General features: G+C 43.6%; 1 protein-coding gene across 3 annotated transcripts in view; it reads right to left on the bottom strand.

Moving 5' to 3' along the window:
• The window catches only part of FAM20B (FAM20B glycosaminoglycan xylosylkinase), a 180831-nt gene that overhangs the window by 10941 nt on the left and 144110 nt on the right, over positions 1-25780 (bottom strand). For all 3 annotated transcript variants that reach the window (XM_085601634.1, XM_085601635.1, XM_085601633.1), the window contains one exon: positions 6447-6638. In XM_085601634.1, coding sequence (XP_085457760.1) covers positions 6447-6638 — 192 coding nt within the window. The remainder of the gene's footprint in view (positions 1-6446; positions 6639-25780) is intronic.

Raw genomic sequence — 25780 nt, 5'->3', positions numbered from 1 at the left:
GGAATCAGGTGTGACTTCAGCATCTTGATAGTGAGCTCCAAACAATATCACACTGTTCACCATTGTCTAGAGGTGTACAAATAAAATGCAATAGCAGTGTGGGCCATAGGATCTCACACTAGTGTATCATAGTAGTAATATGTGTCTTATCTATGCTCAAATTCACGTAACCCCACTGCTCAGTGGTCACAGAAAATCGAAGACCAACAAAATGAAAAGGAGCATAAAATTATCTAATCAGTCACGCTCAATTAGCAGCATTACGACAAGTTCCAGGTGATGTTCTATCCACAAATGTTAGCGATTAAATATCCAATCAATTTCCTCAGGAACTTGTTGTAGTGCTGCTAATTGAGCAAAACGTATTATATCATTTTATGCTCCTTTGATTGTCTGGAGGTGGTCAATGACTGACTGTGGCAGGCTTGCCTTTAACAGATAGTTGCCAAGATAAGGGAAACCCGCCATTCTCGACCTCCAAAGATATGCCACAACCACAACAGACATGAGGGGCACTGGAAAGGTCAAAGGTAAGCATGGCAAATTGGAAACGATCCTGGCCTATCTTTAACTGCAGGTAACATGAGTATATCAAAACATGCATTCTGTACGTCCAGGGCTCCCATACAGTCACCCTGATTGAGGTTAGCAGAACCTGGGCCAATGTGAGCATGTTGAATTTGTCCTTCCACAGAAAGGCAATCAGAGGGTGAAGATCTAAAACAGGACAAAGGTCTCTTCCCTCCTACTTGCAGAAGTACAAACATCTAGTCCCCATTTCTGCAACCGACACGCTGTTTAGGACCCCATTGGACAAGAGAGTCTGCAGTACCTGCAGTAAAACAGCCTGGTTGTGCTCGAAAAGCCACTGTGATGCAAAGGAAAGGGAATGGAAGGGCAAAGCCCTGTTGGACAATTTGGAGAACTCATCTGTCTGATGTAATCTGTTGCCACCCCTGAAAGTGTTAGATTTGGCCTTCTAGAGGGTGAACGTGAGCAGTATAGGGCAAGCTATAATGGAGATTGCAGCCACAGGGCCGAGGCACTGAGAGGATGGGTAAGGAGACTGGTTTGCTCAGGGAATTGCCTTGTAGGAGCCAAAGGCCCAAGGAAGGCGTTCAGGGCAGAATCCACTTTTGTGCCAATCATGTGAGATCTGTCTAATGGCATATCAAAAATGGATGCTTAGACAGCCTCAGAAAAACAAGATGATCTCATCCATGCATGGCGAAAGAGCACCACACTTGTATCAATTGCTTGACCTAAGCAATCAGTGATGTCCAAGCCAGACAGAATTACAAATTTAACCTCATTCTGGCCACCCTGAATGGTTTGCATCAGGCAGGCCAGAAGGTCTTCAGGGATAGCTGGCAAGATGTCACAGACCATGTCCCAAAAAGCTTGCATATAGCGATCAAGCAAACAACCTGCCCTTGACCAACCTCAAGGAAATACTGGCTGATTACATTTGTTTCCCAAAGGCCTCAAACCTTTTCGACTCAGTCCAGAGGGGGTCATAGAGAAACAGCTGGCGTTCACCTTACTGGTAGAAGCTTGAACCACCGGACTCTTAGGAGGGTATGCGGAGTTAGGAATTCAGGGCTCCCTAGGGCTGGCCTGTGGTGACTGGCAACCTGCCTGTTCAACAGGGGTGGCAGGAACAAGGCTTTGCCCATGTGCCCATCAATGTATCAGTCAGGGCTTCATTAAAGGATAATAAAGGCTCAGAGGAAGCCTGCCCAGGTAGCAGGACCTCAGTAAGGATGTTAGTTTTGACACAGAGGTAAGTTGTAGGTCCAAGACATGTGATGCACGTCTAATGACCACAGGGAAGGGAGAAGGGGGATTGGGGGGGGGGGGGGGGGGTAATCAACCCAGTGTCGGTGGAGGTATCAAGGCCTCTGGCCTACTGGTAGTCCACATACAGGGTGGTTTGAATTTCTCAAATGGTTTTGGCCAAGAAAAGTTTCACAACTCTTGTTACATCTAAGGAAAGCACAAATCTTTCTGCTGGAAAAGTTGTATTACAGACGACCAGAAAGGAGATGATGAATATAAAAACCTAGACTACTTTTGAAAAGAAAGAGGGGTGCATTCTCTTAACTCCACTGGATAAAAACCCTATATGGTTCCACCGTTGACATATCCTGTAGTTTGCTCAAAATCGACAGGCGATGTAACAACCAACAAAAAAGCACCCTTCCACGAAAGATGCTGCAATAACCTTTCTATATTTTTTTATGCTACAATTTTTCAACAAAACTCCCTTTTTTCTGGTGATTTTCTAATCCATTCTCAAAACATAAGAACTGCAAGAGTCTGGATACTTTATTCCCAAGAGTGCCTCCTATACTTATTAATGCTGCACAGGAACCTTATGTAGAGGCTCAAAAATGGAGCCATTAGTTTAGATAACCTAGGCAGATTTCTGATGTAGAAGGCTACCTTGAGGAGGGAAAGTATTCTTTAGCCCTTCTTTAAAAACGATAAATAAATACAATAAAAAACTGATGACAGGGGTTGTGAAGAAAGATTGTTAAGTTGGACTTTTTCTGCAAGTTGTAATGACTTCTTGATGCTCCCCAAAGGAAGAAAATTGTAGTTTTCAGAGTGCCAAATGAAGCAGACAAGTTGAACAACAAATAACACCTTTATCACTTATAAGATGTCCTTGTAGGTGACCTTTTTGCTTCCTTTAAGATGTCCATAGAGGGATGAGGACATTTAAGTGGTTATACTACACAGTTTAAGGAGACATACCGCCAAACTTAAGGAGGTCACATTGGGATTGTTTGATTGGCCTTCCATACTTGACAAGAGATTTGGTTTGCACGAAGGCTTCTTATGTTATTGTAGAATAAAGAATGTGAATCAGACACTCTTAGCGAATGAGAATAATCCCGGATTTAAGGTGTGTTAATTTCACTAGTACAGATTGTGTCTTTTGAAAAATAGAGACCTTTCTAATCTACCAAACAGCCACTGCTCAGCTTTCATGGTTTGCTTGCTCTAGACATGAAGTTTGGGAATTTTGCATATTCAGATGTAACAAAGAAGTCTATCTGAAGAAATCACCAGTCTCAATTGTTAGTGATACTCTGTTGTCGAGAAACATTCATTATTTTCTAAGTAGACACTGTTGAGAATATCTGCATGGGAGCTTAAGTCTCCAGGGTGCAAAGTGTTTTTTGTTGTAGTTTTTTTTCCCTCCAGATTACTCACCAAAAGCCATTTGCAAATTGCTTAAGCTTCTAGAGAGTTCTAGTGCAAACTTGTTTGTCGATATTGAATTATGTTTGTGTTGTCAGTCTGAATTAGGATTCTTTTCAGCATCAGAGACAGCCTTTGGACTAGAGAGATGACTTTCAGTCCAGAATGCGGATGTGATGCAGACACTCCATGTTCGCCCAGATACCTTGAGCTGTTAGGTTTTGCAGAAGGGCTCCCCAACCCATAAGAACATAACTGCTACTAGTTTTAGCAAGCAACCTGGTGAAAAGGGACTTTTTAGAAGAATGATGCTCATGCACCACCTTAGGATATACGGCTTTGTGGCTAGAGACAGGAGTGGTGAGTCTAAACATGGAGACCACTGATCTTCCAAGCAGATGAAGCTTTATATTTGAAACAAAAATGGAGGACACCCATTTTCATTTTAAAGGATATCTTCCAACACTACTAATTAACCTTTAAACCCCCTCATTCCCCCTTACCTCTCTACGTTCTCTTCACTCCAAGCACTTCCTATTTGCGTTTCACATCGTAAAGAGGAAGCGGAAGTGTCTTTCCGTTTCCTCTTACGACGCCAATTGCCTCCTCATCTTTTTTCTTCAGTTTCTGACAACGACGGAATTCAGGTGCGTTTCTTTCTTTTTGAAGGGGGGTTGGGGGGGGGGGGAAGACCCCCCAAGCCCCCTATTTTTTAACCCACTTTAGCACACATGCCTTTACTACGTATCTCGTAGTAAAGGTATGAGTGGTAAAGGCTATTCGTTGTAACCACGCATGCGTTGTAATGCATGCGTGGTTATAGTTATGCATGGAAACGGCTGCGTTGTAGTGGCAGTTTCCCACTTGAGGAAGGTTGCTCCAAAACAGACTTCGTTCAGCACTTTAGCCTCATTTAGCATACACAGTATTTCATAGTTTGCATGGAGATCACAGAGAACTGACCTGGAGAACGAAAAAGCAATTATTTTAAGCTTAGCATCCGGCTTGAGCGACGTTAAGTGCAGAAATGAAGATCGTTGCATTGTAATGCCATGACAGAACCCCGAGACACTACATATACTGCACCAATTAACAGTTAGTGACTTGATTTGACACAAGCACACCTTCTATACAATTGCCATAAAAATCAGCCTGCATTGTTTAGGGAGATATTCTGAAAAGTCCTGTAGACTTTCTGCTTGTGCCGTACTATACTTACCGCAGAGGGCTGTTGTGATCGATATTTGAAAGCAGTCACTGGTGTACTACATGCTTTCCTCACAGCGGAATCCATCATTTGTCTTTCTCAGTCAGGAGGAACAGAAGTCTCAGAGCATAAACATTCCCATTTCTGTCTGCAGACACATTCACAGAGCCTTGCCTGAGATCATGCCAGAGATGAGCATATCACTCTGGTGGTCTATATTTCTTAAGGAGCCACGATGTGGCCAGTTCATTGGTGAAGGAGTGACAAATGTTGTATCTGACAGTTCTGCAAGTCCAGGAATTAAAGAAAACCTATGTCTAGCAGCTCATCCGGGATTTAGTGTCTTCATGATTTCGTCAAAGGATGTTAGTGGAGTTCAACTGAAACATTTAATTAGCTGCCTGCATGTGTAAAGCAGATGGATTTGATCATTTATTTGCCTTATCACAAGTCAATTTTGCAGCATAACCCGCAAAGGAGTAGAATGCTTTATGTCCTTGAGGTCTCAGGTACCAGATTGCAAGGTTCATAGAGCGCTTTTCAGATGGACCAGATGCAGACTTTGGCACGTTGATGTTTTAGACTTCTGATATTTTGGATGGAAGTCAGCATTTGGTGTCTGCAGCAGTAGCTACTTCGCCCCAGCAAACCAGTCCGAACCAGATGGTAGAAAAAATAATCTGAGTAGGATTATACGCCTGTACATTGTGGTTTTCAGGGATGTGATAACAAGTCATATGTTTGAACTAAAACGTAGACCTCGATGTAATGGGGGCAGCACGCACTAGATGTTTCAAGGTTGATGTTGATGGGACAACTTCATGTAGAGCCCATTCGTCCAATTTAACATGAAGGAGTAAGTCATCCTTCTTGAGTCAAGTCTCAGTTCAAGGTCTGACTGACAAGTTGTTAGAGGGTGTACACTAAGTCACCTTTGGGGCTGAGTTAGTGACTCCACTTGAAGGTAATCTACATGTTGTGTCTTGTGAAGCTAAGTGCAGTGATTTGTGTCCGGTTTCAATCGTCTGTTAGGCCCACTAGGGTGGAGTTATGCAACTGGCTAGTTGGCTTTCTTGGATGTCCGTAGTGTTATCAATGGGCTGTATATTTTCTGTATTTCAGATGCAAATACGTCCACATTCACCTTAATTACCAGGGAAAGACCAGACAAGTCTGAATCCAACGATGACCACTCCCCACCCTCTTGCCCAACTCCCAATGCTCATTTTATATCTTCTTTTAAGGCCCGTTATAGGGCTTTAGTAAAAACCTTACTCAACCATGGCATGAGGAGCCCATGCTGTTATTTCAGCAATATGTTCTTGCAACAAATGTTTGACATTCCTGCCACTTAGTGCTGTTATAGTCCCTGTAAGAAATTATGTATTGCAGGGCTTTTTAGGAGTAGCTGGTGTTGCACCAGTGGCAGATCTTAGCTAGAGTATTGTGAATGTTCCTGAGCTCCAAACACCACATACAAGCCCAGAAATAGTCATTCATACATAACACGATACTAGAAATGCTGCTTAATAGTTCTTGGTGATGTATCTATGTATTTCAATCACAATTGGTACTGAAGTATTGATGAAGGTGTTAGTGGATATCAGCTGAAGTTTACCTCTGTAGCAAAGGATCACACATCTACACCAAATGACATAGGAAAAACAAATCTGCGGTGCAGCTTGTGTTGCAAAGCACGGAGGCCTTCATGTTTACTTAAGGAGTCAAAATATCCATCCTCATACAGCAAAGAAAGAGAAAACTAACTTGCAATTTTCAGAACCCAAAGTAGATGGCAGGAATTTTTATGTATAGCAAGTAGTGATGCAGCAGATGTATGCTTCAAAAACATATTACACAAATTGTGTGAGGAACAAAACAGTAGCATCTGACCCCAGGGGACATATGTGGATTTAACAACACTACCTCCCCAGCATCTACCAGGATATGAAGTACAGGTTTTCTCTGGCACACACGTGTCCCTGTAAAATGGACTGTGAAGGGGGGCAGGGGGGCTTTTATACTGAACCTTTTGGCATTGTCTAGCAGTATAAGCATACTGGTCCCCTCATCGTCCTGGAAGCTCTCGTAGTGATGGCGATCTGCATTGCCAATTAGATAGTCGAAGACAGCAGTATCGATAACATCAAGAAGTCGGGGACCAGAGTCGTATGGAGAAGTCTTCTTTACTGCTTCACAATAGCTATCATCATACTCCCACCTGAAAGAAAGATAAAGAATGTTCCACACAAGGTAGCTACTTCAAATATTCAGAAGGATAATATCTATTAGATATTCCTCATAATCCAGTAATTCGTTTACATGTACAATGTCTCAGCATGAACTGCTGTTTGAGTCCATGATCTGCAATGGTCAGAACGATGGCTCAATGGCAGAGGTGTGTGCGGATCTCTATGTTCCAATGTTAACATGTGTCACAGATCAGAATTGCAGTGCATTGACAGGCTGATGTGCGGATTCCAATACTGGAAATCAGAATGGCTAGAAATGTGCGTGGGGTTTTATATCTGGAATAGTTCTGGATGGCGCTAGACACAAATAAGGTGCACAGGCAGAGCTCTGTATATGTATACATACTGGAGCAGTGGTGGGTACCATAGGTCAGGAATGAAGTGCATATCAGAGTTCTGCATAGCACTCAGTTCTGTAATTTAAGGGGTGCACCATGAAAATGTAGGTCTGGAATGACGGTACTGGAAGTGTAAAGGCACACAAGCCTTCATAGTCACTTCCCCTATGTGTATGTGGCAGGATTGTAGTAACAGGTGACATAACTTGGCCCATATGTGGCAAGTGGATGATATCATTTACAAGAACACAGTAAATGTAGCATACACTGGATGTTTCTCTCCACGTTGCTTTACTCCCATGGACACAACCAACTTTTTCTCCCTCCTGATGTATTGCAGCTCACAGGAAAAGGTGTGCTACACGTTTGCCTCAGGCCTGGTCCATGCATCTGATAGAGAACAGAGATCTGTTTGCAACTGATTTATTGCTTTAACTGCTCTGCCTCAAGAAATACCCACAGTCCTGCTTGGATTGTCTGGTCCATTAATCCCTATTCCACATCCTTATGATGGCTAATAATGGTTTGTCTGATTGCCCACTTAGGCAAGTGACTGGACAGTGTCCTTTATTACTCTTGGCCACCTTCTCACCCCAGAGAATAGCATGGACCTTCTACCTGGTCATCCATGAGTTTTTCCACTAACTGTTGAATTTCTATTGTTAGGATGGGTGGAGGAAGGATTTTAAGGAAACTGGACTACTAGTTGTGCAGGGTGCGAGGCATGCACAAGTAATAGGTGCACAATTACCTCCCCACTGGGAACCAAGCACCCCATTGTAGCACTTGACTCTCTCAAGTAGGCAAGTAGAGCAGCCCAAGGCCTATTCAGGAGAGGTGGTGTGGGCTAGTAACCACTATTCACTGGCATGCAATAAAGGAACTCAATAAATGATTGCCTAGTTTGCTTTAAGAAAGTGAACAGTATCATTATACACACACTCCTTGATACTACACAGGAATTTACAAATATACCTAAGGCTGGTGGAAACACCTTTAATGACATTACATACGCCCCCTAAAAGGTCATGATCCCAACAATCACAGTACCCACGCCGATACAGCACATTCATATATAGGAGGGTGCCACTTCAAATCGAGCAGGCCTACTGGTATTATCAAGGTTACCACATTTAAAGACCGAGTTTCACATGTTATACTGCACCGCTATATTGCTGACTTCAGTAACCATATATGATCACCAATCATTAGAATCGATAACGCATTGCAACAATGTCCAATCAGCATAATGAATAACTGCACTAAAACCTGAATTGCAACCTTTATCAAACATTAATGTCAGTAATACCTCTGAATAAACTTTGTAAAACAGCACACAAATAAAACATGATATAAAACAGTACCTGTGTCTGTCTTTCTTGAACACAAAACCTGCAACCAACAGAGGTCGCTCTACCCCCAGCCTGTGGAACAAAAGTTCCAGCCTTAGGAGTGTTTAACTTAGCCTGAAAAGCCAGTATGTCTTGGACCCACCCCCACCTTTGCATGAATTGGCCAAAGATTTCGATCCCTGGGCCTCAAGAGCACCAGGGACCCTGGTCCACACCGGGGAATTCCCCAAGGTTGTAGCGGATTTCCACACAGTGTTTTCTTAGGTGGGAGTCAAAGGTCAAATCTTTTTTCTGTCCATATTTCGGGCCCAATAGGGCCAATTAAAAAAAATAATGGGCTCATTTTGCTCCTGGTGGCGAGCCAATAGGCCTCCTGTCCTATTAAGAAGGGAGATGGTCCCAGTTTCCCTCCACCAGCCTTTCTCCTTTTCCTGGTCTGTCTGTACTCCTCTCCTTTTGTTTGGGCACAGATGTCCAGGTCTTCTTCCAACTGGTCCTTAAGGGGAATAAGGGGACAGCCTGCTCTGGGTCTGAACAAACCCACTGGTCCTGGGCTCAACTGAGAGTCCCTAGCCCTTTAGGGCATCAAGAAGCTGGTCCTTCCAGTTTTCCATGGTGCTGCTGCCGTCCAATCCAAATGTTGAACTCCAACAACACCCTTTTCCCTTGTGCAAGTGTTTTTAAAAGGGGATGGAAAGTTTTAGAAGTCGAGCACCCCTGGCCAATAATAGGGTGCAACATCACACCCCCAACCCTATTCCAACACTCCTGCACAGCATGCTATGACAAAGCAAGATGACACCATTATGTTTCCTCTTCTGTGGTCCTCAGTTCTACCTCTAGCTGAGGTCCCTGCCAAGGCCGTGCCAGCCAAAACTTCAAAGACAAGCCCCCTCCTGCGTTGGCTCCGGAGGCCTGTTTTTTCTTCTTTATTAAGTGGGTTTGGGTGGTCCCAACCCTAGTGCTGTGCGACAGCTTCTTAACAAAGGCAGATTTCCCCTCCCCCCCCCCCTTCCTCTTCAGGAGCTTAGTAAAGCACTGTTATTGATTCCTTTTGGGTGGGGAGGCTTTTGTTTCTTCTGCTCGAGAGCATGTAATTAACTTGACCCAGCATGTTTACCAAAGGCCTGGACTCGGATCCCGAGCTGAGCCAAAGAAATATAAAAATTCTGGATGACCCTTTATGTGTACATATATCTGAAGACTTGCATACTCAAACTGGGCGCACAGGTTTCACCCCAGTTTGAGACTTTACTGAACTTTGTAGGCCTAAGGAAAGAGACACTACAGTCCAAGGCAGATTTCCTCCTATGTATACAAGTGTCACTGCAGACAAAACACTAAACCATACTGACTTTACCTACGAGTGCTCACTAATAATTGTAGGCATACCCCATGTCAATATCTAACACTGCAGAGACCCCTCTGCAGCAGGCTAGCTGCGCACGGTTACCCGGCTGCGTACAACTTTAGTCTCCTAGGCACAGCCCTCACGCGTGTACACACATGTTCACATGTAACCAGCCAAGTGCCCCTTACCCTTGCTGTGTCGAAGCGGCCTTATCTTTAAAGGCAGGCATGGACGGAAAATATGCACAGTCTATTTACTGTGGGATCACCGTCAGTGAGACAGGAGTTGAGAGGCTCAACCACAGGAAAAAAAAGTCCAGAACCAGGTGATCCAAAAAGCGAAAAATCCGGGCAAATTAAATGGGAAGAACTATTTCTCTACAAGGATGTACTCGATTGTCTGAGAAGCTGGGTTAATCGGAGCGGTTTCAACAGAAATAATTGGTTTGTCCACGGCATGATCTATGAGCATACCACCAAGCACAAAAGATGTACATCACTGTATACAATATAGTAACGTCATGTGGAAACCTAGGTTTCCAATAGATAGGGGTGGGCGGAATTTGTGTAGTCGTGCTACGCAAAGCTCCGCGAAACGGTAAAAAATCTCCGCGAGCATGCAGAAATTCCGCAAACATGCGGAACTGCTTGTTCGCGATGTTTTTTTCTTGTTCGCGAACACTGTCTGTGTGCTCCTGCACAAAATATCTTGCGCACATGCATTTTGACAACGCGAACAAGCAAAAAATTCCATGAAGTCGCGGAATGCAGAATTTTGGGCAATTCCGCGTTCTCCGGGGAATGCGAAATGACCCAAATTCCGCAACTTTCGCGAAAGGAATTTACCGCCCAGGCCTAGTTTCCAATTAGCACTTCCTAATACGCTCAGAACATATACACCTTGTACTTGACATGCAGCCCATTAAATGTAGGGCATGGAATATAAGAGGGTTGAGTAACCATCCTAAAGCCAAGCAGGTATTAGCTTATCTACGCATGGGCAATATCAACATTGGTCTTCTACAGGAGACCCCCCCCCCCCCCCCCCAATGTATCAAACTGAAACTCACCTAGCAGCTGAAAAGATCAGAGCCCCCTATATGGCATCATTTTAATGAAATGCTTTAATGGCAACTGTGCTCTTGAAAGGCATCCCGCTCCACTCTCAAAAGACCATTACGGACAAAGAGGGCTTATATATAGTTTGGCATGGTCCCTTATCTGGCAATGGCTTTACAATTGTTTGTACATGTGGTCCTAACACAGATTGCCCAGAATTTCTACAGTGGTCAAATTTCATTTGATTAAAAACGACACCACTGCTTCCATAGGTAACTACATGGGAAAGGGATTTTAATGGTATTGGCCCGGTTTTGGATAGATCTAGCATTTCTAGGCACTACAACTCTATGCATGAACACTAGCTATGTGCTATAAGGGCAGATCATAACTTAGTAGATATGTTGCCAACTTAAGACCTTAAGGCCTGTGAATAGTCCTGCATTACTACAGCCCAGAGTTCATGGTCTAGAATGGACTATTGACTTGTAAAAAAGGACATCGGCACATGGACTATATAATTTGTACAAAAGCCTAAACCTCTACTGGATCAATCCCACATTCCTCCTGGTCATTAAAATCCTAGGCTTACAACACATGGCATTCAGATGAAGACCACCTCCTAGTGCTCTTTGACCCAGAATTCTGGTATAAAATTAAGAAAGCAGTTCAAGATAACTTCACTCATAATGCAGACTCTGTAGACAGTGCCGGTATATTTGGGGGGGGAGGGGGGGGGGAAGGAGGGGGCTGCCAAGGTGGCAATTAGAAGAGCTTGCAAAGCCACTTTGTAATCCTTAACTCCATTAGAAATGTGCTGGAAACAAGTATAGAAATACATGGAGCTCCTGCTCAATCCAAGCTAACCTGGAAGAGAACAAAGCTGTCACTAGGAAGCTAAATCATCTTGGTAAAAATATGAAGACATGGGATTACTCTAAGAGTTAAAGACATTAAAGGATACTAGCATAGCTCATGCACCATCAGGGGGTGGGCGCAGTTAGAACTATGACCAGACCAGGGAATTCGGCACTCTTTGGAGAGGGTTGGATACTTCAGGAATTTGCCAAATTCTATACAGACCTCTACAAAACAAAATCCCTACCCCCAAGAAAACATTTCTGTGATTTTTTATAGCTTTGAAGTGAACATGGGAAGAGGTCATGCACCAGCAATATTTGCATAAGTTCTTCTACTGTAATAGGCACATCTAATTCATTCAGGGGACGCCAAGAGGGCATTCCCCTGGAGCCTATAGCCTACACATTCAATTCTACAAAAAGCATGCACATATCCTAGCCCCACATCTTCTGCCAATACATGAAGAATCGTGAGAAAAATGGCCCCTCCTGACCAAACTCTCAAGAAGCTCTACTAGTCATATTCTTGAAGCCAGAAAAATCACTCGAGTACTGTGAGGTTTATTACCGGTTGTCTAGAATTAATATAGATACTATTCTCGTCTAAAATCTTGACTAGAATATTGCCTTCGCTTCTGAAACTACCAAGGCTAACCAATCTGAATCTGCTGTACACACAAAAAGAGAGGCACAACTCCTCAAACCTTCTCCCAAAACATACATTTATCACACACCTAGAGGTTGAAGAGGTATAATTTGGAAATTATTACCCTCTCTGGGGTCCCTTATTATGGGATAAAAGTGCCCTCACCCACTATTCGTGTCATGCTTCATCATAGGGCTGCTACTACACACCCTGTGTCACCACCAGCAGGGGTAGAGTAATGTATTTTTTACCTATCAATAACAATACATTATAAGAGATCCACAATTCAAAGTAGCGTTAAAACTTTGTTAAGGGTATCCACTTATAAGTTAATCTATTTTTTTCTGGGTCCCTTAGGTAGGGTTAAAACCAACATGAGATGGTCTCGGGCATTATTACCCTACCATTTCTCCAAATAGTCTGTCAACATGTTTCAGCCAATCCTCAGTCACCACTCGGGGTGGGGTTGGTGGCCTTCTTCAGGACTAAGATCCCTAAAGAGGGTGAATGTATATAATCCACAAATTCAGACATACAATTTGTGATCTGATATTCCTAGAATAAATCACATCATGCATTCCTGTAATTCAAGGAGTAAAACCCCCACAAAATCGTGAAGCATTTCTTGACACACTTGTGAGTAAATAGGTAGAGTCAAAAGTCAAGGTTGAGGTCATAGGTTTACTCCTAACCCCGGTCTCTGTATGTTATCTTTTAACCCAGAGTTGGAGCATCGCCCTGTGGTCACACTTTGTGTAAATAACGTATCAATATTATCCAAAATGTTCTATATACACACACACAAGTCTTGAACATATACATCTCTGTTTTCAAAATATTGAGCTGAATGCGTTACACATATCGTGAAAGCTCTCATATTATATTGTAATTGCATTTATATAGTGCTTACTACCCCCTGACGAGGCGTGGAAGCGCTTTTTCGGTGAGTAACACTCTACTCCGGAGCCCATAAAGGATTAGTGATGATTTAGTATAGTCAAATATGAAAGTAATTTGAGCGGTGGATATGCTAGTCAGTTATTTGGATTGAGAAAGATAGTGGAGGGATCGAAGTGGGAAAAAGGTTTGCAGTTATATAGCATTTGCTACCCCTAATGAGTGTGCTGAAGCACTTTTTTGGCAAGTAGCACGCTACTTCAGAACCCTTAAAAGGATTAGTGGTGAATTAGCATAGTGAAATATGGAATTGATTTGAGTGGTGGGCATGTTAGTCTGTTATTTGGATTGAAAAGGTTAGTGGAGGCATAGAAGAGGGAAGGATGTAGAATTTCAGTTTGTTGTTTTTTTTGGAGCTCATAGTAGAATGAGGTTTGAGAAGAGTCAGAGATCTGAGGTAAAGGATAGATTGAGAGCGGTATAAGGTGAGAAATAGGGTAGTGCATTGGATATCCTGAATTAGAAGAAAAGTAATAAATATATAGATACATAAGTGCATGGAAGGTTTATATATGCATAAGGAAGGTAGTGTATGTAGATTAAAGATGCATTTAATAAACTGACTTTTTCAGTGTTGTACTAAAAAAAAAAAAAGAAAAAAACAAGATGTTATTCAATAGTGAGGAAATTGTAGACAAACGGTGGGTCGTCTTGAGTGTAATAACTTATACACGCAATGCTTGGTGACAACGCTTCAATGAGCTGTTGTGTCTTTGAATACCCAATAAAATTGATTATCAATTTTTTTTTAAACTTCTTTATGCAGTCACTTACATACATGTTAAGAACAGATTAATGTAACTATCAATAACATGTACATTTGTTAAGCATAACTAACAAGTATCTATATTTAAAAAAAACTATTATACATGTTTATACAAAGCAATACACATATGTAGGTACATATCAGTAGGCCAAATAAATGCTTAAATAGAGAGGGATATGCTGTATATGTCGGTTTGCTTTTGGTAGTTATGTGGGGAAGAGCCAATTCTAGAGTAGTTTTCTGACATAAGGTGGTTATCCGTGGAACTTATGTTGCGGGGCAAAAAGTTCCATAGTTTGGCTGCTTGAACAAAGAAGGAAGGATGTGGCACCCATGGTTTGTTTCTTGTACGTTAGGATTTTGAGGGGAGGTGCCACTCTAGAGCGGAGGTTTCTGTGTTGAATGTGTTTGGTGATTTTTTTCCCGATGAAGTGGGTGATACAGAGCAGCTTGAACGTGGATCTTCTGGCAAACAGTAACCAATGCAGCGCTTTCAAAGGCAGGGGAGATGTAGGCTTGCTGCTTTATATGTAAGAGTTGTCTGGCAGCCGAGTTCTAAATCCGTTGTAGTCTTTTCATAGCAGAAACCAAAGGAAATGATGGACGGAGTGTTGAACATTGCAAGCACTCACCCCCAGTCAACTGATCTGGGTTTAATCCATCACCGTTCTTTAGCCCACTCTGCCACCCCAGTTCAGACATGGCCATATGCAAATCAGTCTGACCCTGTGCCTCATGGGAACAGTCCAGCCCGAACTGCCAAGCCATGTCTTCCCTGGACCGGAAACAAGCTTCCTAGGACCGGTTTCTGGCATTTCAGCCGTCTTCAGCCAGTCTTGCTTGAATCCAGTGGCAAAGTGAGCAAGGGACTCACGTCTGAGCATACCCTGCCAACTTATGGCGAACAAAGCAGAAACCAAAGGAAATGATGGACGGAGTGTTGAACATTGCAAGCACTCACCCCCAGTCAACTGATCTGGGTTTAATCCATCACCGTTCTTCAGCCCACTCTGCCACCCCAGTTCAGACATGGCCATATGCAAATCAGTCTGACCCTGTGCCTCATGGGAACAGTCCAGCCCGAACTGCCAAGCCATGTCTTCCCTTGACCGGAAACAAGCTTCCTAGGACCGGTTTCTGGCATTTCAGCCGTCTTCAGCCAGTCTTGCTTGAATCCAGTGGCAAAGTGAGCAAGGGACTCACGTCTGAGCATACCCTGCCAACTTATGGCGAACAAAGCAGAAACCAAAGGAAATGATGGACGGAGTGTTGAACATTGCAAGCACTCACCCCCAGTCAACTGATCTGGGTTTAATCCATCACCGTTCTTTAGCCCACTCTGCCACCCCAGTTCAGACATGGCCATATGCAAATCAGTCTGACCCTGTGCCTCATGGGAACAGTCCAGCCCGAAATGCCAAGCCATGTCTTCCCTGGACCGGAAACAAGCTTCCTAGGACCGGTTTCTGGCATTTCAGCCGTCTTCAGCCAGTCTTGCTTGAATCCAGTGGCAAAGTGAGCAAGGGACTCACGTCTGAGCATACCCTGCCAACTTATGGCGAACAAAGCAGAAACCAAAGGAAATGATGGACGGAGTGTTGAACATTGCAAGCACTCACCCCCAGTCAACTGATCTGGGTTTAATCCATCACCGTTCTTTAGCCCACTCTGCCACCCCAGTTCAGACATGGCCATATGCAAATCAGTCTGACCCTGTGCCTCATGGGAACAGTCCAGCCCGAACTGCCAAGCCATGTCTTCCCTGGACCGGAAACAAGCTTCCTAGGACCGGTTTCTGGCATTTCAGCCGTCTTCAGCCAGTCTTGCTTGAATCCAGTGGCAAAGTGAGCAAGGGACTCACGTCTGAGCATACCCTGCCAACTTATGGCGAACAAAGCAGAAACCAAAGGAAATGATGGACGGAGTGTTGAACATTGCAAGCACTCACCCCCAGTCAACTGATCTGGGTTTAATCCATCACCGTTCTTTAGCCCACTCTGCCACCCCAGTTCAGACATGGCCATATGCAAATCAGTCTGACCCTGTGCCTCATGGGAACAGTCCAGCCCGAACTGCCAAGCCATGTCTTCCCTGGACCGGAAACAAGCTTCCTAGGACCGGTTTCTGGCATTTCAGCCGTCTTCAGCCAGTCTTGCTTGAATCCAGTGGCAAAGTGAGCAAGGGACTCACGTCTGAGCATACCCTGCCAACTTATGGCGAACAAAGCAGAAACCAAAGGAAATGATGGACGGAGTGTTGAACATTGCAAGCACTCACCCCCAGTCAACTGATCTGGGTTTAATCCATCACCGTTCTTTAGCCCACTCTGCCACCCCAGTTCAGACATGGCCATATGCAAATCAGTCTGACCCTGTGCCTCATGGGAACAGTCCAGCCCGAAATGCCAAGCCATGTCTTCCCTGGACCGGAAACAAGCTTCCTAGGACCGGTTTCTGGCATTTCAGCCGTCTTCAGCCAGTCTTGCTTGAATCCAGTGGCAAAGTGAGCAAGGGACTCACGTCTGAGCATACCCTGCCAACTTATGGCGAACAAAGCAGAAACCAAAGGAAATGATGGACGGAGTGTTGAACATTGCAAGCACTCACCCCCAGTCAACTGATCTGGGTTTAATCCATCACCGTTCTTTAGCCCACTCTGCCACCCCAGTTCAGACATGGCCATATGCAAATCAGTCTGACCCTGTGCCTCATGGGAACAGTCCAGCCCGAACTGCCAAGCCATGTCTTCCCTGGACCGGAAACAAGCTTCCTAGGACCGGTTTCTGGCATTTCAGCCGTCTTCAGCCAGTCTTGCTTGAATCCAGTGGCAAAGTGAGCAAGGGACTCACGTCTGAGCATACCCTGCCAACTTATGGCGAACAAAGCAGAAACCAAAGGAAATGATGGACCGAGTGTTGAACATTGCAAGCACTCACCCCCAGTCAACTGATCTGGGTTTAATCCATCACCGTTCTTTAGCCCACTCTGCCACCCCAGTTCAGACATGGCCATATGCAAATCAGTCTGACCCTGTGCCTCATGGGAACAGTCCAGCCCGAACTGCCAAGCCATGTCTTCCCTGGACCGGAAACAAGCTTCCTAGGACCGGTTTCTGGCATTTCAGCCGTCTTCAGCCAGTCTTGCTTGAATCCAGTGGCAAAGTGAGCGAGGGACTCACGTCTGAGCATACCCTGCCAACTTATGGCGAACAAAGCAGAAACCAAAGGAAATGATGGACGGAGTGTTGAACATTGCAAGCACTCACCCCCAGTCAACTGATCTGGGTTTAATCCATCACCGTTCTTTAGCCCACTCTGCCACCCCAGTTCAGACATGGCCATATGCAAATCAGTCTGACCCTGTGCCTCATGGGAACAGTCCAGCCCGAACTGCCAAGCCATGTCTTCCCTGGACCGGAAACAAGCTTCCTAGGACCGGTTTCTGGCATTTCAGCCGTCTTCAGCCAGTCTTGCTTGAATCCAGTGGCAAAGTGAGCAAGGGACTCACGTCTGAGCATACCCTGCCAACTTATGGCGAACAAAGCAGAAACCAAAGGAAATGATGGACGGAGTGTTGAACATTGCAAGCACTCACCCCCAGTCAACTGATCTGGGTTTAATTCATCACCGTTCTTTAGCCCACTCTGCCACCCCAGTTCAGACATGGCCATATGCAAATCAGTCTGACCCTGTGCCTCATGGGAACAGTCCAGCCCGAACTGCCAAGCCATGTCTTCCCTGGACCGGAAACAAGCTTCCTAGGACCGGTTTCTGGCATTTCAGCCGTCTTCAGCCAGTCTTGCTTGAATCCAGTGGCAAAGTGAGCAAGGGACTCACGTCTGAGCATACCCTGCCAACTTATGGCGAACAAAGCAGAAACCAAAGGAAATGATGGACGGAGTGTTGAACATTGCAAGCACTCACCCCCAGTCAACTGATCTGGGTTTAATCCATCACCGTTCTTTAGCCCACTCTGCCACCCCAGTTCAGACATGGCCATATGCAAATCAGTCTGACCCTGTGCCTCATGGGAACAGTCCAGCCCGAACTGCCAAGCCATGTCTTCCCTGGACCGGAAACAAGCTTCCTAGAAACCGGTCCTAGGAAGCTTGTTTCCGGTCCAGGGAAGACATGGCTTGGCAGTTCGGGCTGGACTGTTCCCATGAGGCACAGGGTCAGACTGATTTGCATATGGCCATGTCTGAACTGGGGTGGCAGAGTGGGCTAAAGAACGGTGATGGATTAAACCCAGATCAGTTGACTGGGGGTGAGTGCTTGCAATGTTCAACACTCCGTCCATCATTTCCTTTGGTTTTTGCTTTGTTCGCCATAAGTTGGCAGGGTATGCTCAGACGTGAGTCCCTTGCTCACTTTGCCACTGGATTCAAGCAAGCCTGGCTGAAGACGGCTGAAATGCCAGAAACCGGTCCTAGGAAGCTTGTTTCCGGTCCAGGGAAGACATGGCTTGGCAGTTCGGGCTGGACTGTTCCCATGAGGCACAGGGTCAGACTGATTTGCATATGGCCATGTCTGAACTGGGGTGGCAGAGTGGGCTAAAGAACGGTGATGGATTAAACCCAGATCAGTTGACTGGGGGTGAGTGCTTGCAATGTTCAACACTCCGTCCATCATTTCCTTTGGTTTTTGCTTTGTTCGCCATAAGTTGGCAGGGTATGCTCAGACGTGAGTCCCTTGCTCACTTTGCCACTGGATTCAAGCAAGCCTGGCTGAAGACAGCTGAAATGCCAGAAACCGGTCCTAGGAAGCTTGTTTCCGGTCCAGGGAAGACATGGCTTGGCAGTTCGGGCTGGACTGTTCCCATGAGGCACAGGGTCAGACTGATTTGCATATGGCCATGTCTGAACTGGGGTGGCAGAGTGGGCTAAAGAACGGTGATGGATTAAACCCAGATCAGTTGACTGGGGGTGAGTGCTTGCAATGTTCAACACTCCGTCCATCATTTCCTTTGGTTTTTGCGTAGTCTTTTCATAGTCAAATCAAAAAGCCAAGGTCCACCACATATGTACAATGATAATCAATTAAGACAATATATATGGTCTCATTCCAATTATAAGACGAAAAAGTATTCCTTAGTTTCGTTTCTTTATTCCAAATTCATAAAACATTTACAGTGCGGCACAGCCGACGCGTTTCGTCCTAAGACAGGACTTCTTCAGGGCTGTTAAAAATACATAGACCTACAATTACAAACATGTATATACAACAATGAACAGTGTCACATTCTAAATATCATTCGAGTCTTGGGGATCACATTAACATGAGATTGGTGGAATGGTGTGAGGTTGGTCTGATAAGTGATGAAGAATGTAGATACCTCACTGTGTCAGAATCGTCCTTCCCTTGTATCTACGTACTGCCCAAAATACATAAGGGCGGCCCATTTCCACCGGGCCGCCCTATCATTTCCGGGGTTAACTCACCCACAGAAAAACTTTCGGAATATGTGGATCAATATCTTCAACACCTAGTGCAGAATCTGCCAGCGTACATAAAAGATAAAGGATATCCTGGGAAAATTTGAGGGTTTCACATGGTCCGACACCCTAATGTTTGTTACCTTAGACGTAACAAGCTTATACACTTGTATCAAGAAGGAGTTGGGCATATCAGCCCTACAATCCTTCTTGGGACAAAGAGCTGCGGACCACTTACTTCACAGTGAAATGCTATTGGAGATGACGAATATCATCCTCTCAAAAAACTATTTCCTTCATGACTCCAACTGGTATCATCAGACCCAGGGCACTGCCATGGGTTCCAGGTTTGCTCCCGCTTACGCTGGACTCTTTATGGGTTGGTTTGAGCGGGGGCATGCTTGGGGCACGCATGCGGCGGCTTGGATGGAGCATGTAATTTTTTGGGGCAGGTACAGCGATGATGTTATCATACTTTGGGATGGGCCTGCCTCAGACCTTATGTTGTACTACGCTTATCTCAACGACAACCCATTCAATGTTAGATTTACCATCAATCACAGTCCGGAAAAAATTTATTTTCTGGATGTAACCTTTTTCATACATGACAACCACATCCATAGTCGTACACATAGGAAGATTACAGCTTGTAACAGCACTTTACATTTTTATAGCTCACACCCACAACACGTGATTACAAATATCCCCTATGGAGAAATGATCCGCATGCGGCGGAATTGCAGCATGGAAGAGGATTTTACTTCCAACCTTAGGGTAACGTAATGTTTGTTTTTGGAAAGGGGATACCCCAAAATCATATTGAACAATGCACAGAGCAAAGTAAGAAAGATACCTAGATCTACCACGCTAGCTGCAAAACAAAGCACGCTGTCTGAAAAAATCCAAGTGTCGTTCAATACACAATTTAACGAACGAAGTAGCAGGGTATACAATGTTCTTAGAAAACATTGGTATCTTTTGAAGGAAATACCGGGTCTAACTGACCTACTGGATAGGAGACCAAGAATGACATATAGAAGAGGACGCAATCTACGAGACATGCCAAGTCCCAGCTATGTCACAACTCCCAAAAAACAAACCTGGCTTACCTCAAAAGTGACAGGTTTTTTTACATGCAATGAGTGCAATGTCTGCAAATTTGGTAGAAATAAGACCAAGGATTTTTGCTTTAACACCAGACGCAAATATACAATAGAACACCTAATAAATTGTAACTTAAAGTATACAATATATATAATAGGCTGCCCTTGTAATAAAATCTATGTGGGCAGCACTAAGAGAGCATTGAAGATAAGAGTCCAAGAACATGTACGTGCACTTCGTAATGGGGACTTGAGATACCCCCTCACTTTCCACATGCAGGAAAATCACACGAGTGATGATAGGCTCTGGTTCATAGGAATAGATCATGTCCCAGCCCATCCTAGGGGTGGGAATAGGGAATTAGCCTTAAGAAAAAAAGAAGCAGGTTGGATATGCAGATTACGGAGTGTAGAACTGGGACACAACAGTGATAATGAAATGCACTATTTCCTGCAAGATGGATAGGTTGAACATGTTATTGTTTCTGACTCTGTTACCATCAGCCTCTCAATTATTGTAACTATACTGAAGGTCAACTGCTTATATGTCATTCTGTGTATCTCTTGCTTTCCTCTATCCCTGATCTTCCTTCAGACACGCTATCTAAAGCGGAGATTTACAATAAGGCTCTTTGAATACATAAACACTGGCCCCATATATATAACATGCATTTCATTAACAAGGACGCACATCGAAACAGTAAAATTTCTGTGTTTTTGTTAGTTATCTAAAGTATTTTCCTTATTCTGACATTGAGATCGGGCCAAGATGGCCGTCGTACGATATTTAATTCAAGCAGTCAGATTGATATATCAAGTGTTATTGACAGTCTGTTATCAGATGTCATTGCCAGTGTATGTCCCCAGGATATAGAGGGTTCACAGACTTTATGACCGATGTCATTCTTTTTGAAGTGTTGCATCGTGGGACCATGATGCTTTGGACGGTTGTGGGGTTGGGTGAAGATTTTGGTCTCTTTGCATGAGGCTACCATGTCCTCACTCACGGTGTTTAATTAAGAGTATTTACTATTCTTTATAGCCACTCCTGCAGGAGGATCCTGTGCAGGACAGGATGGCTGTCACTCACCTCATGTCTACTATGTAGCCGTAGGAGGATCCTTGCCACTAGTGAGCATGCTATGGAGCTGTACTCCATACTTCTTGAATTTATGGATTTGGACGTTTATCTCTTGCTTTGTGTTTGTGGCACTTTGACCAGAATCTTTGTAGCCTTGTTGATCCCGAGGTTTTCTCAATTCAAATATTACTTATATCAGAAAAGATGGCCGCTATATTCCCTGCGCATATACGTGATGTGGGGAGTCGACCCAAGTTTGCACCTGCTCGCAAGTAATGGGGATTCTGCAAGCGAAATAATATGAAATGTATAGACATTTATCTAACTAGATTTTCGATAGCCTTAGTGACTCCAAAATTTCCTTGAAATGAATGAATTTTAAAAAAGAAAAGATGGCCGCTATATTTTTAGTGCATACACGTTATACTGGGAGCAGACTCAATATAACGCCCGCTTGCAAGTGATGGGGATTCGGTAAATGAAACAACATTAGGTGTGTAGATAATGGTTTGACTACGAAATACTTAAAATTATATAATGGATGCACTCATTAGGAAGTGGTTCTTTCATTGTCTTACCTTGAAAATGTTAAGCAATGTGGTCAGGTCCACACGCAAAGATGGCCGCGATGTTTACAGCATTTATCACGTGATTTATAGGGGGCGTTTTTTCGTCTGCCTGACACAGGTGTTCCAGGTCGGACTAGATTCTTCACGTTATAAAAAGCAAACATGTTTAACAAAGCCGTATCATATTGGAGGACTTTATTTGGAGCCGATCTTTGTTTCCAACTGCAACCAGCATATTGCGGTGAGTTTGTCTCTAGGATTGTTATGTTAGGGAATACGCTAGACATATGGGACTAGGGTCCACCTTTAACTTGGCGGGAGTTTGTCCAATGACATGACATAGAGGGTGATCCACGCTTAGAACAGTTAATTCTTCTTAATCAAAATGGTGAAGGATAGCTTTCTGAGTGGGAGCATAACTTTACCAGTCCTAGGTGCTACAGGTCAGGAGTTAACGCTTGTGTAATACCTAAGAGATCACACTTAGGATGGGGAGAGCGGAACGTTTTTGCCCTCATCAGGCTTTACTTGACACCAGATAATTATTCTAATAAAGATAGACTGGAAGAAGTTCAATTAGAATTGAATTCGTGTTTCTTTATATTTTTTTAGGTTGGTGAATATTCCTTTAAATATATTTCTGATAGTATCGTCAGCCAAACCGAAGCAAAAATCACGGTCTTGGATATATTCATTATAGGGAAGGTAGGTTATCTGTTACCTACTATACGGCCGCACTCCCTTCCTGCTCCCGAACTTGAAAATAACTCTATACACTTACATGTCTTTGTCGTCTGTTATATGGCGTGGCACCCACTCTTCGTAAACGCGAGTGGGCCGAGCTCAATTTAGACACTATATCCCCCTGTATCTCATCTTAGGCACATAGGGGATCAATGGAAGGTGGATATTCTTATTCATTCTTGCCTTTTCCTTTGGCTTAAAAGGAATAAGCCTCTCACATAATCGCTATACTGTCATTAACAATGATTGTAGGTTTCAATTGGAAGCTTATGGCCATCCTTACTTCCACCTTCTTTTTGGCATTAACTGATAGACTTCTATGCATTTGTGAATTACCGGATAATAATTGGAACGGTTTCATGTTACAGATTCCTTAACAAGGAAGAAAACTTCTGAGAGGAACTACTGTTCATAATACCAACATATACTTTGGAACTTATAATAGATCTCTCTTCTAAATCGGTAGGTGTAGCTTGTACCTATCTTTGTTATATCGCTCTACCTGACATAATGTGGAACACTCTTTGAATTCCCACCAATCCATACCTAATTACCAAATATATAGTGTATAATTCTTACCAGGATAATAGGAACCTTCTATCTCACTATTCATCTCTCTCATGTTCTGTCCTCTTAAAAATTGGTATATGTCCCTGAAATATTTGTAATGGGAGAACACTCTTTATTAATTTGAACAGTCCACTCCTGTATTATGGCCCTTCATGTATATATGGACTGTATGATAACTGATGTATTATTAATTTTGTATATTCTTGGACATTTAAAAATTCCTAAATCAAAATCTATGTGAAAGAATCTGTCTTTGTGTAGGTTTCTTTTTTGTGTGTATTGACATAATGATATTTAGAATGTGACACTGTTCATTGTTGTATATACATGTTTGTAATTGTATGTCTATGTATTTTTAACAGCCCTGAAGAAGTCCTGTCTTAGGACGAAACGCGTCGGCTGTGCCGCACTGTAAATGTTTTATGAATTTGGAATAAAGAAACGAAACTAAGGAATACTTTTTCGTCTTATAATTGGAATGAGACCATATATATTGTCTTAATTGATTATCATTGTACATATGTGGTGCACCTTGGCTTTTTGATTTGTCTAAATTAAGTTCCCTAGGGAACTAGCATTGTAACAGTGGGTGCTGTTCAGAGTGCACACATATCCCTAATATATGTGAATAACAATTGATTGGGGATTATAATTTGGGAGTAACTTTAGGACAGGTGCTGTAAACTAGAGGATTCCACTGTTAGTCTCAATAGTATCATGCTTTTCATAGTCATTAAAGGTGATCTGTGGTAGAGGCTATTGGCGTAATAGAGTTTGAACCGAACAAGAAAGACGGTAGCCTGGACCTTGTGAGGAAATCCCAGATAGGGGAAGATTAGTTGCAGAGTTTTTATAGTAACAAAGCTTGATCTTGCAAGTTTGTCCATTTGGGCATTCATTGATAGATTGGAGTGCATGGTCATTCTGAGGATTCTTACTTCCTTCGATACTTTAGTCGGTGTTTCCAGATCATCAGGCCAGGCAACGAGTGGGTCATAATGTTTCCAATCCCCACACATAAGTATTTCCGTTTTGTAAGCATTCAATTTGAGAAGGCTCCACGTCATCCATTGATCCACGGCTCTGAGACAACTAAACATTTATGAGTTTCCAATGTCTTTGGGGCACTCCAGTTGAAGGAGTATTTGTGCGTCATCTGCATAATTACAGCACGTGAGGTGAAAGTGATTGATCAGTGCCGGTAATGACTTCATGTAGATGTTGAAAGGAATGGGCGAGATGATAAGAGCCTTGAGGGACCCTGCTTTTGTGAAGTACGGTTTGGACGAGAAAGGGGGGGTATGCATGACATTAGTTCTATTGCGAAGGTAGGATGTGATCCAGTCTGGAGCAGTCCCCTCTATGCCAGCTTCGTAGAGTCTTTGTATCGGAGTGTCATGGTCAACCATGTCAAAGGCAGCTGAGAGGTCCAAGAGAAGTAGCCCAGCAACCCCGTTTGGGTCAACTGTGTTCTTCAGGTCATTCCAGATGGCAACGAGAGCAGATTCTGTGCCTCTTCCTGGACGGAATCCAGTTTGAAGTCTGAAAGTATGGCATTATCTTCAATTAATTGTGACATCTGGGTGAACGTTGCGCTTTCTATCAGTTTGCCCGGAAAGGTGCACTTGTAATCGGTCTGTAGTTGTCAGAGTACAGCAGGTCCAAGTTGGTTTTCTTGAATAATGGGTGTATGTATGAAAAAAAAAAATGTATGACTGAGTTCTTCTGTGAATAGTCCGGTAGTTAAAGAATTGTTGATGATTGTTCTTACTGGTATAGCAGCAGAGGTTGTTAGAAGAATTGTCTTGAAGGTTTGCGGTGGACACAGGTCAGAAGGGCTGCCGGCATGCCTGCATGCTTTGACCCGGTCCATAAATTCATTATTTAAAATGTGTTGGAATGTACGGAGAGGCTGAGTTAGAGTATTCTTGGGTTGTTGTTTGGGAAAAGGGTCAGTGCTGGTGCTTTGTCTTCGTTTTAAATATGAGCCCAACGTGTCTGCTTTGGCCGTGTAATGATTTGCCAATTTGTCTGTAAAATACTGAGTAACGTATGTAACATATGTTATTGCTGTTCAAATTTGTATCTATGGTTCATTAATGCAAAAACTTTATTATTAGGGTGAGCGTTCTAACGAAATGTTGTAAGCTCTGACTGCACTACTTACAGCGGTTCCAGTATAAATATGTTTACACACGTTATGAAAGTTTAGCAATATGAGGCTATGTATATTGCTCCGAAATGCTCCCATATTAGATGCAAATCTTTACTGAAGCTTGAAAC

This window comes from Triturus cristatus, chromosome 4_2 (genome assembly GCF_964204655.1).
Source record: "Triturus cristatus chromosome 4_2, aTriCri1.1, whole genome shotgun sequence".
Lineage (NCBI taxonomy): Eukaryota > Metazoa > Chordata > Amphibia > Caudata > Salamandridae > Triturus > Triturus cristatus.
The sequence above is the reverse complement of the archived record's forward strand: the minus strand, read 5'-3'. Positions and strand labels throughout refer to the sequence as shown.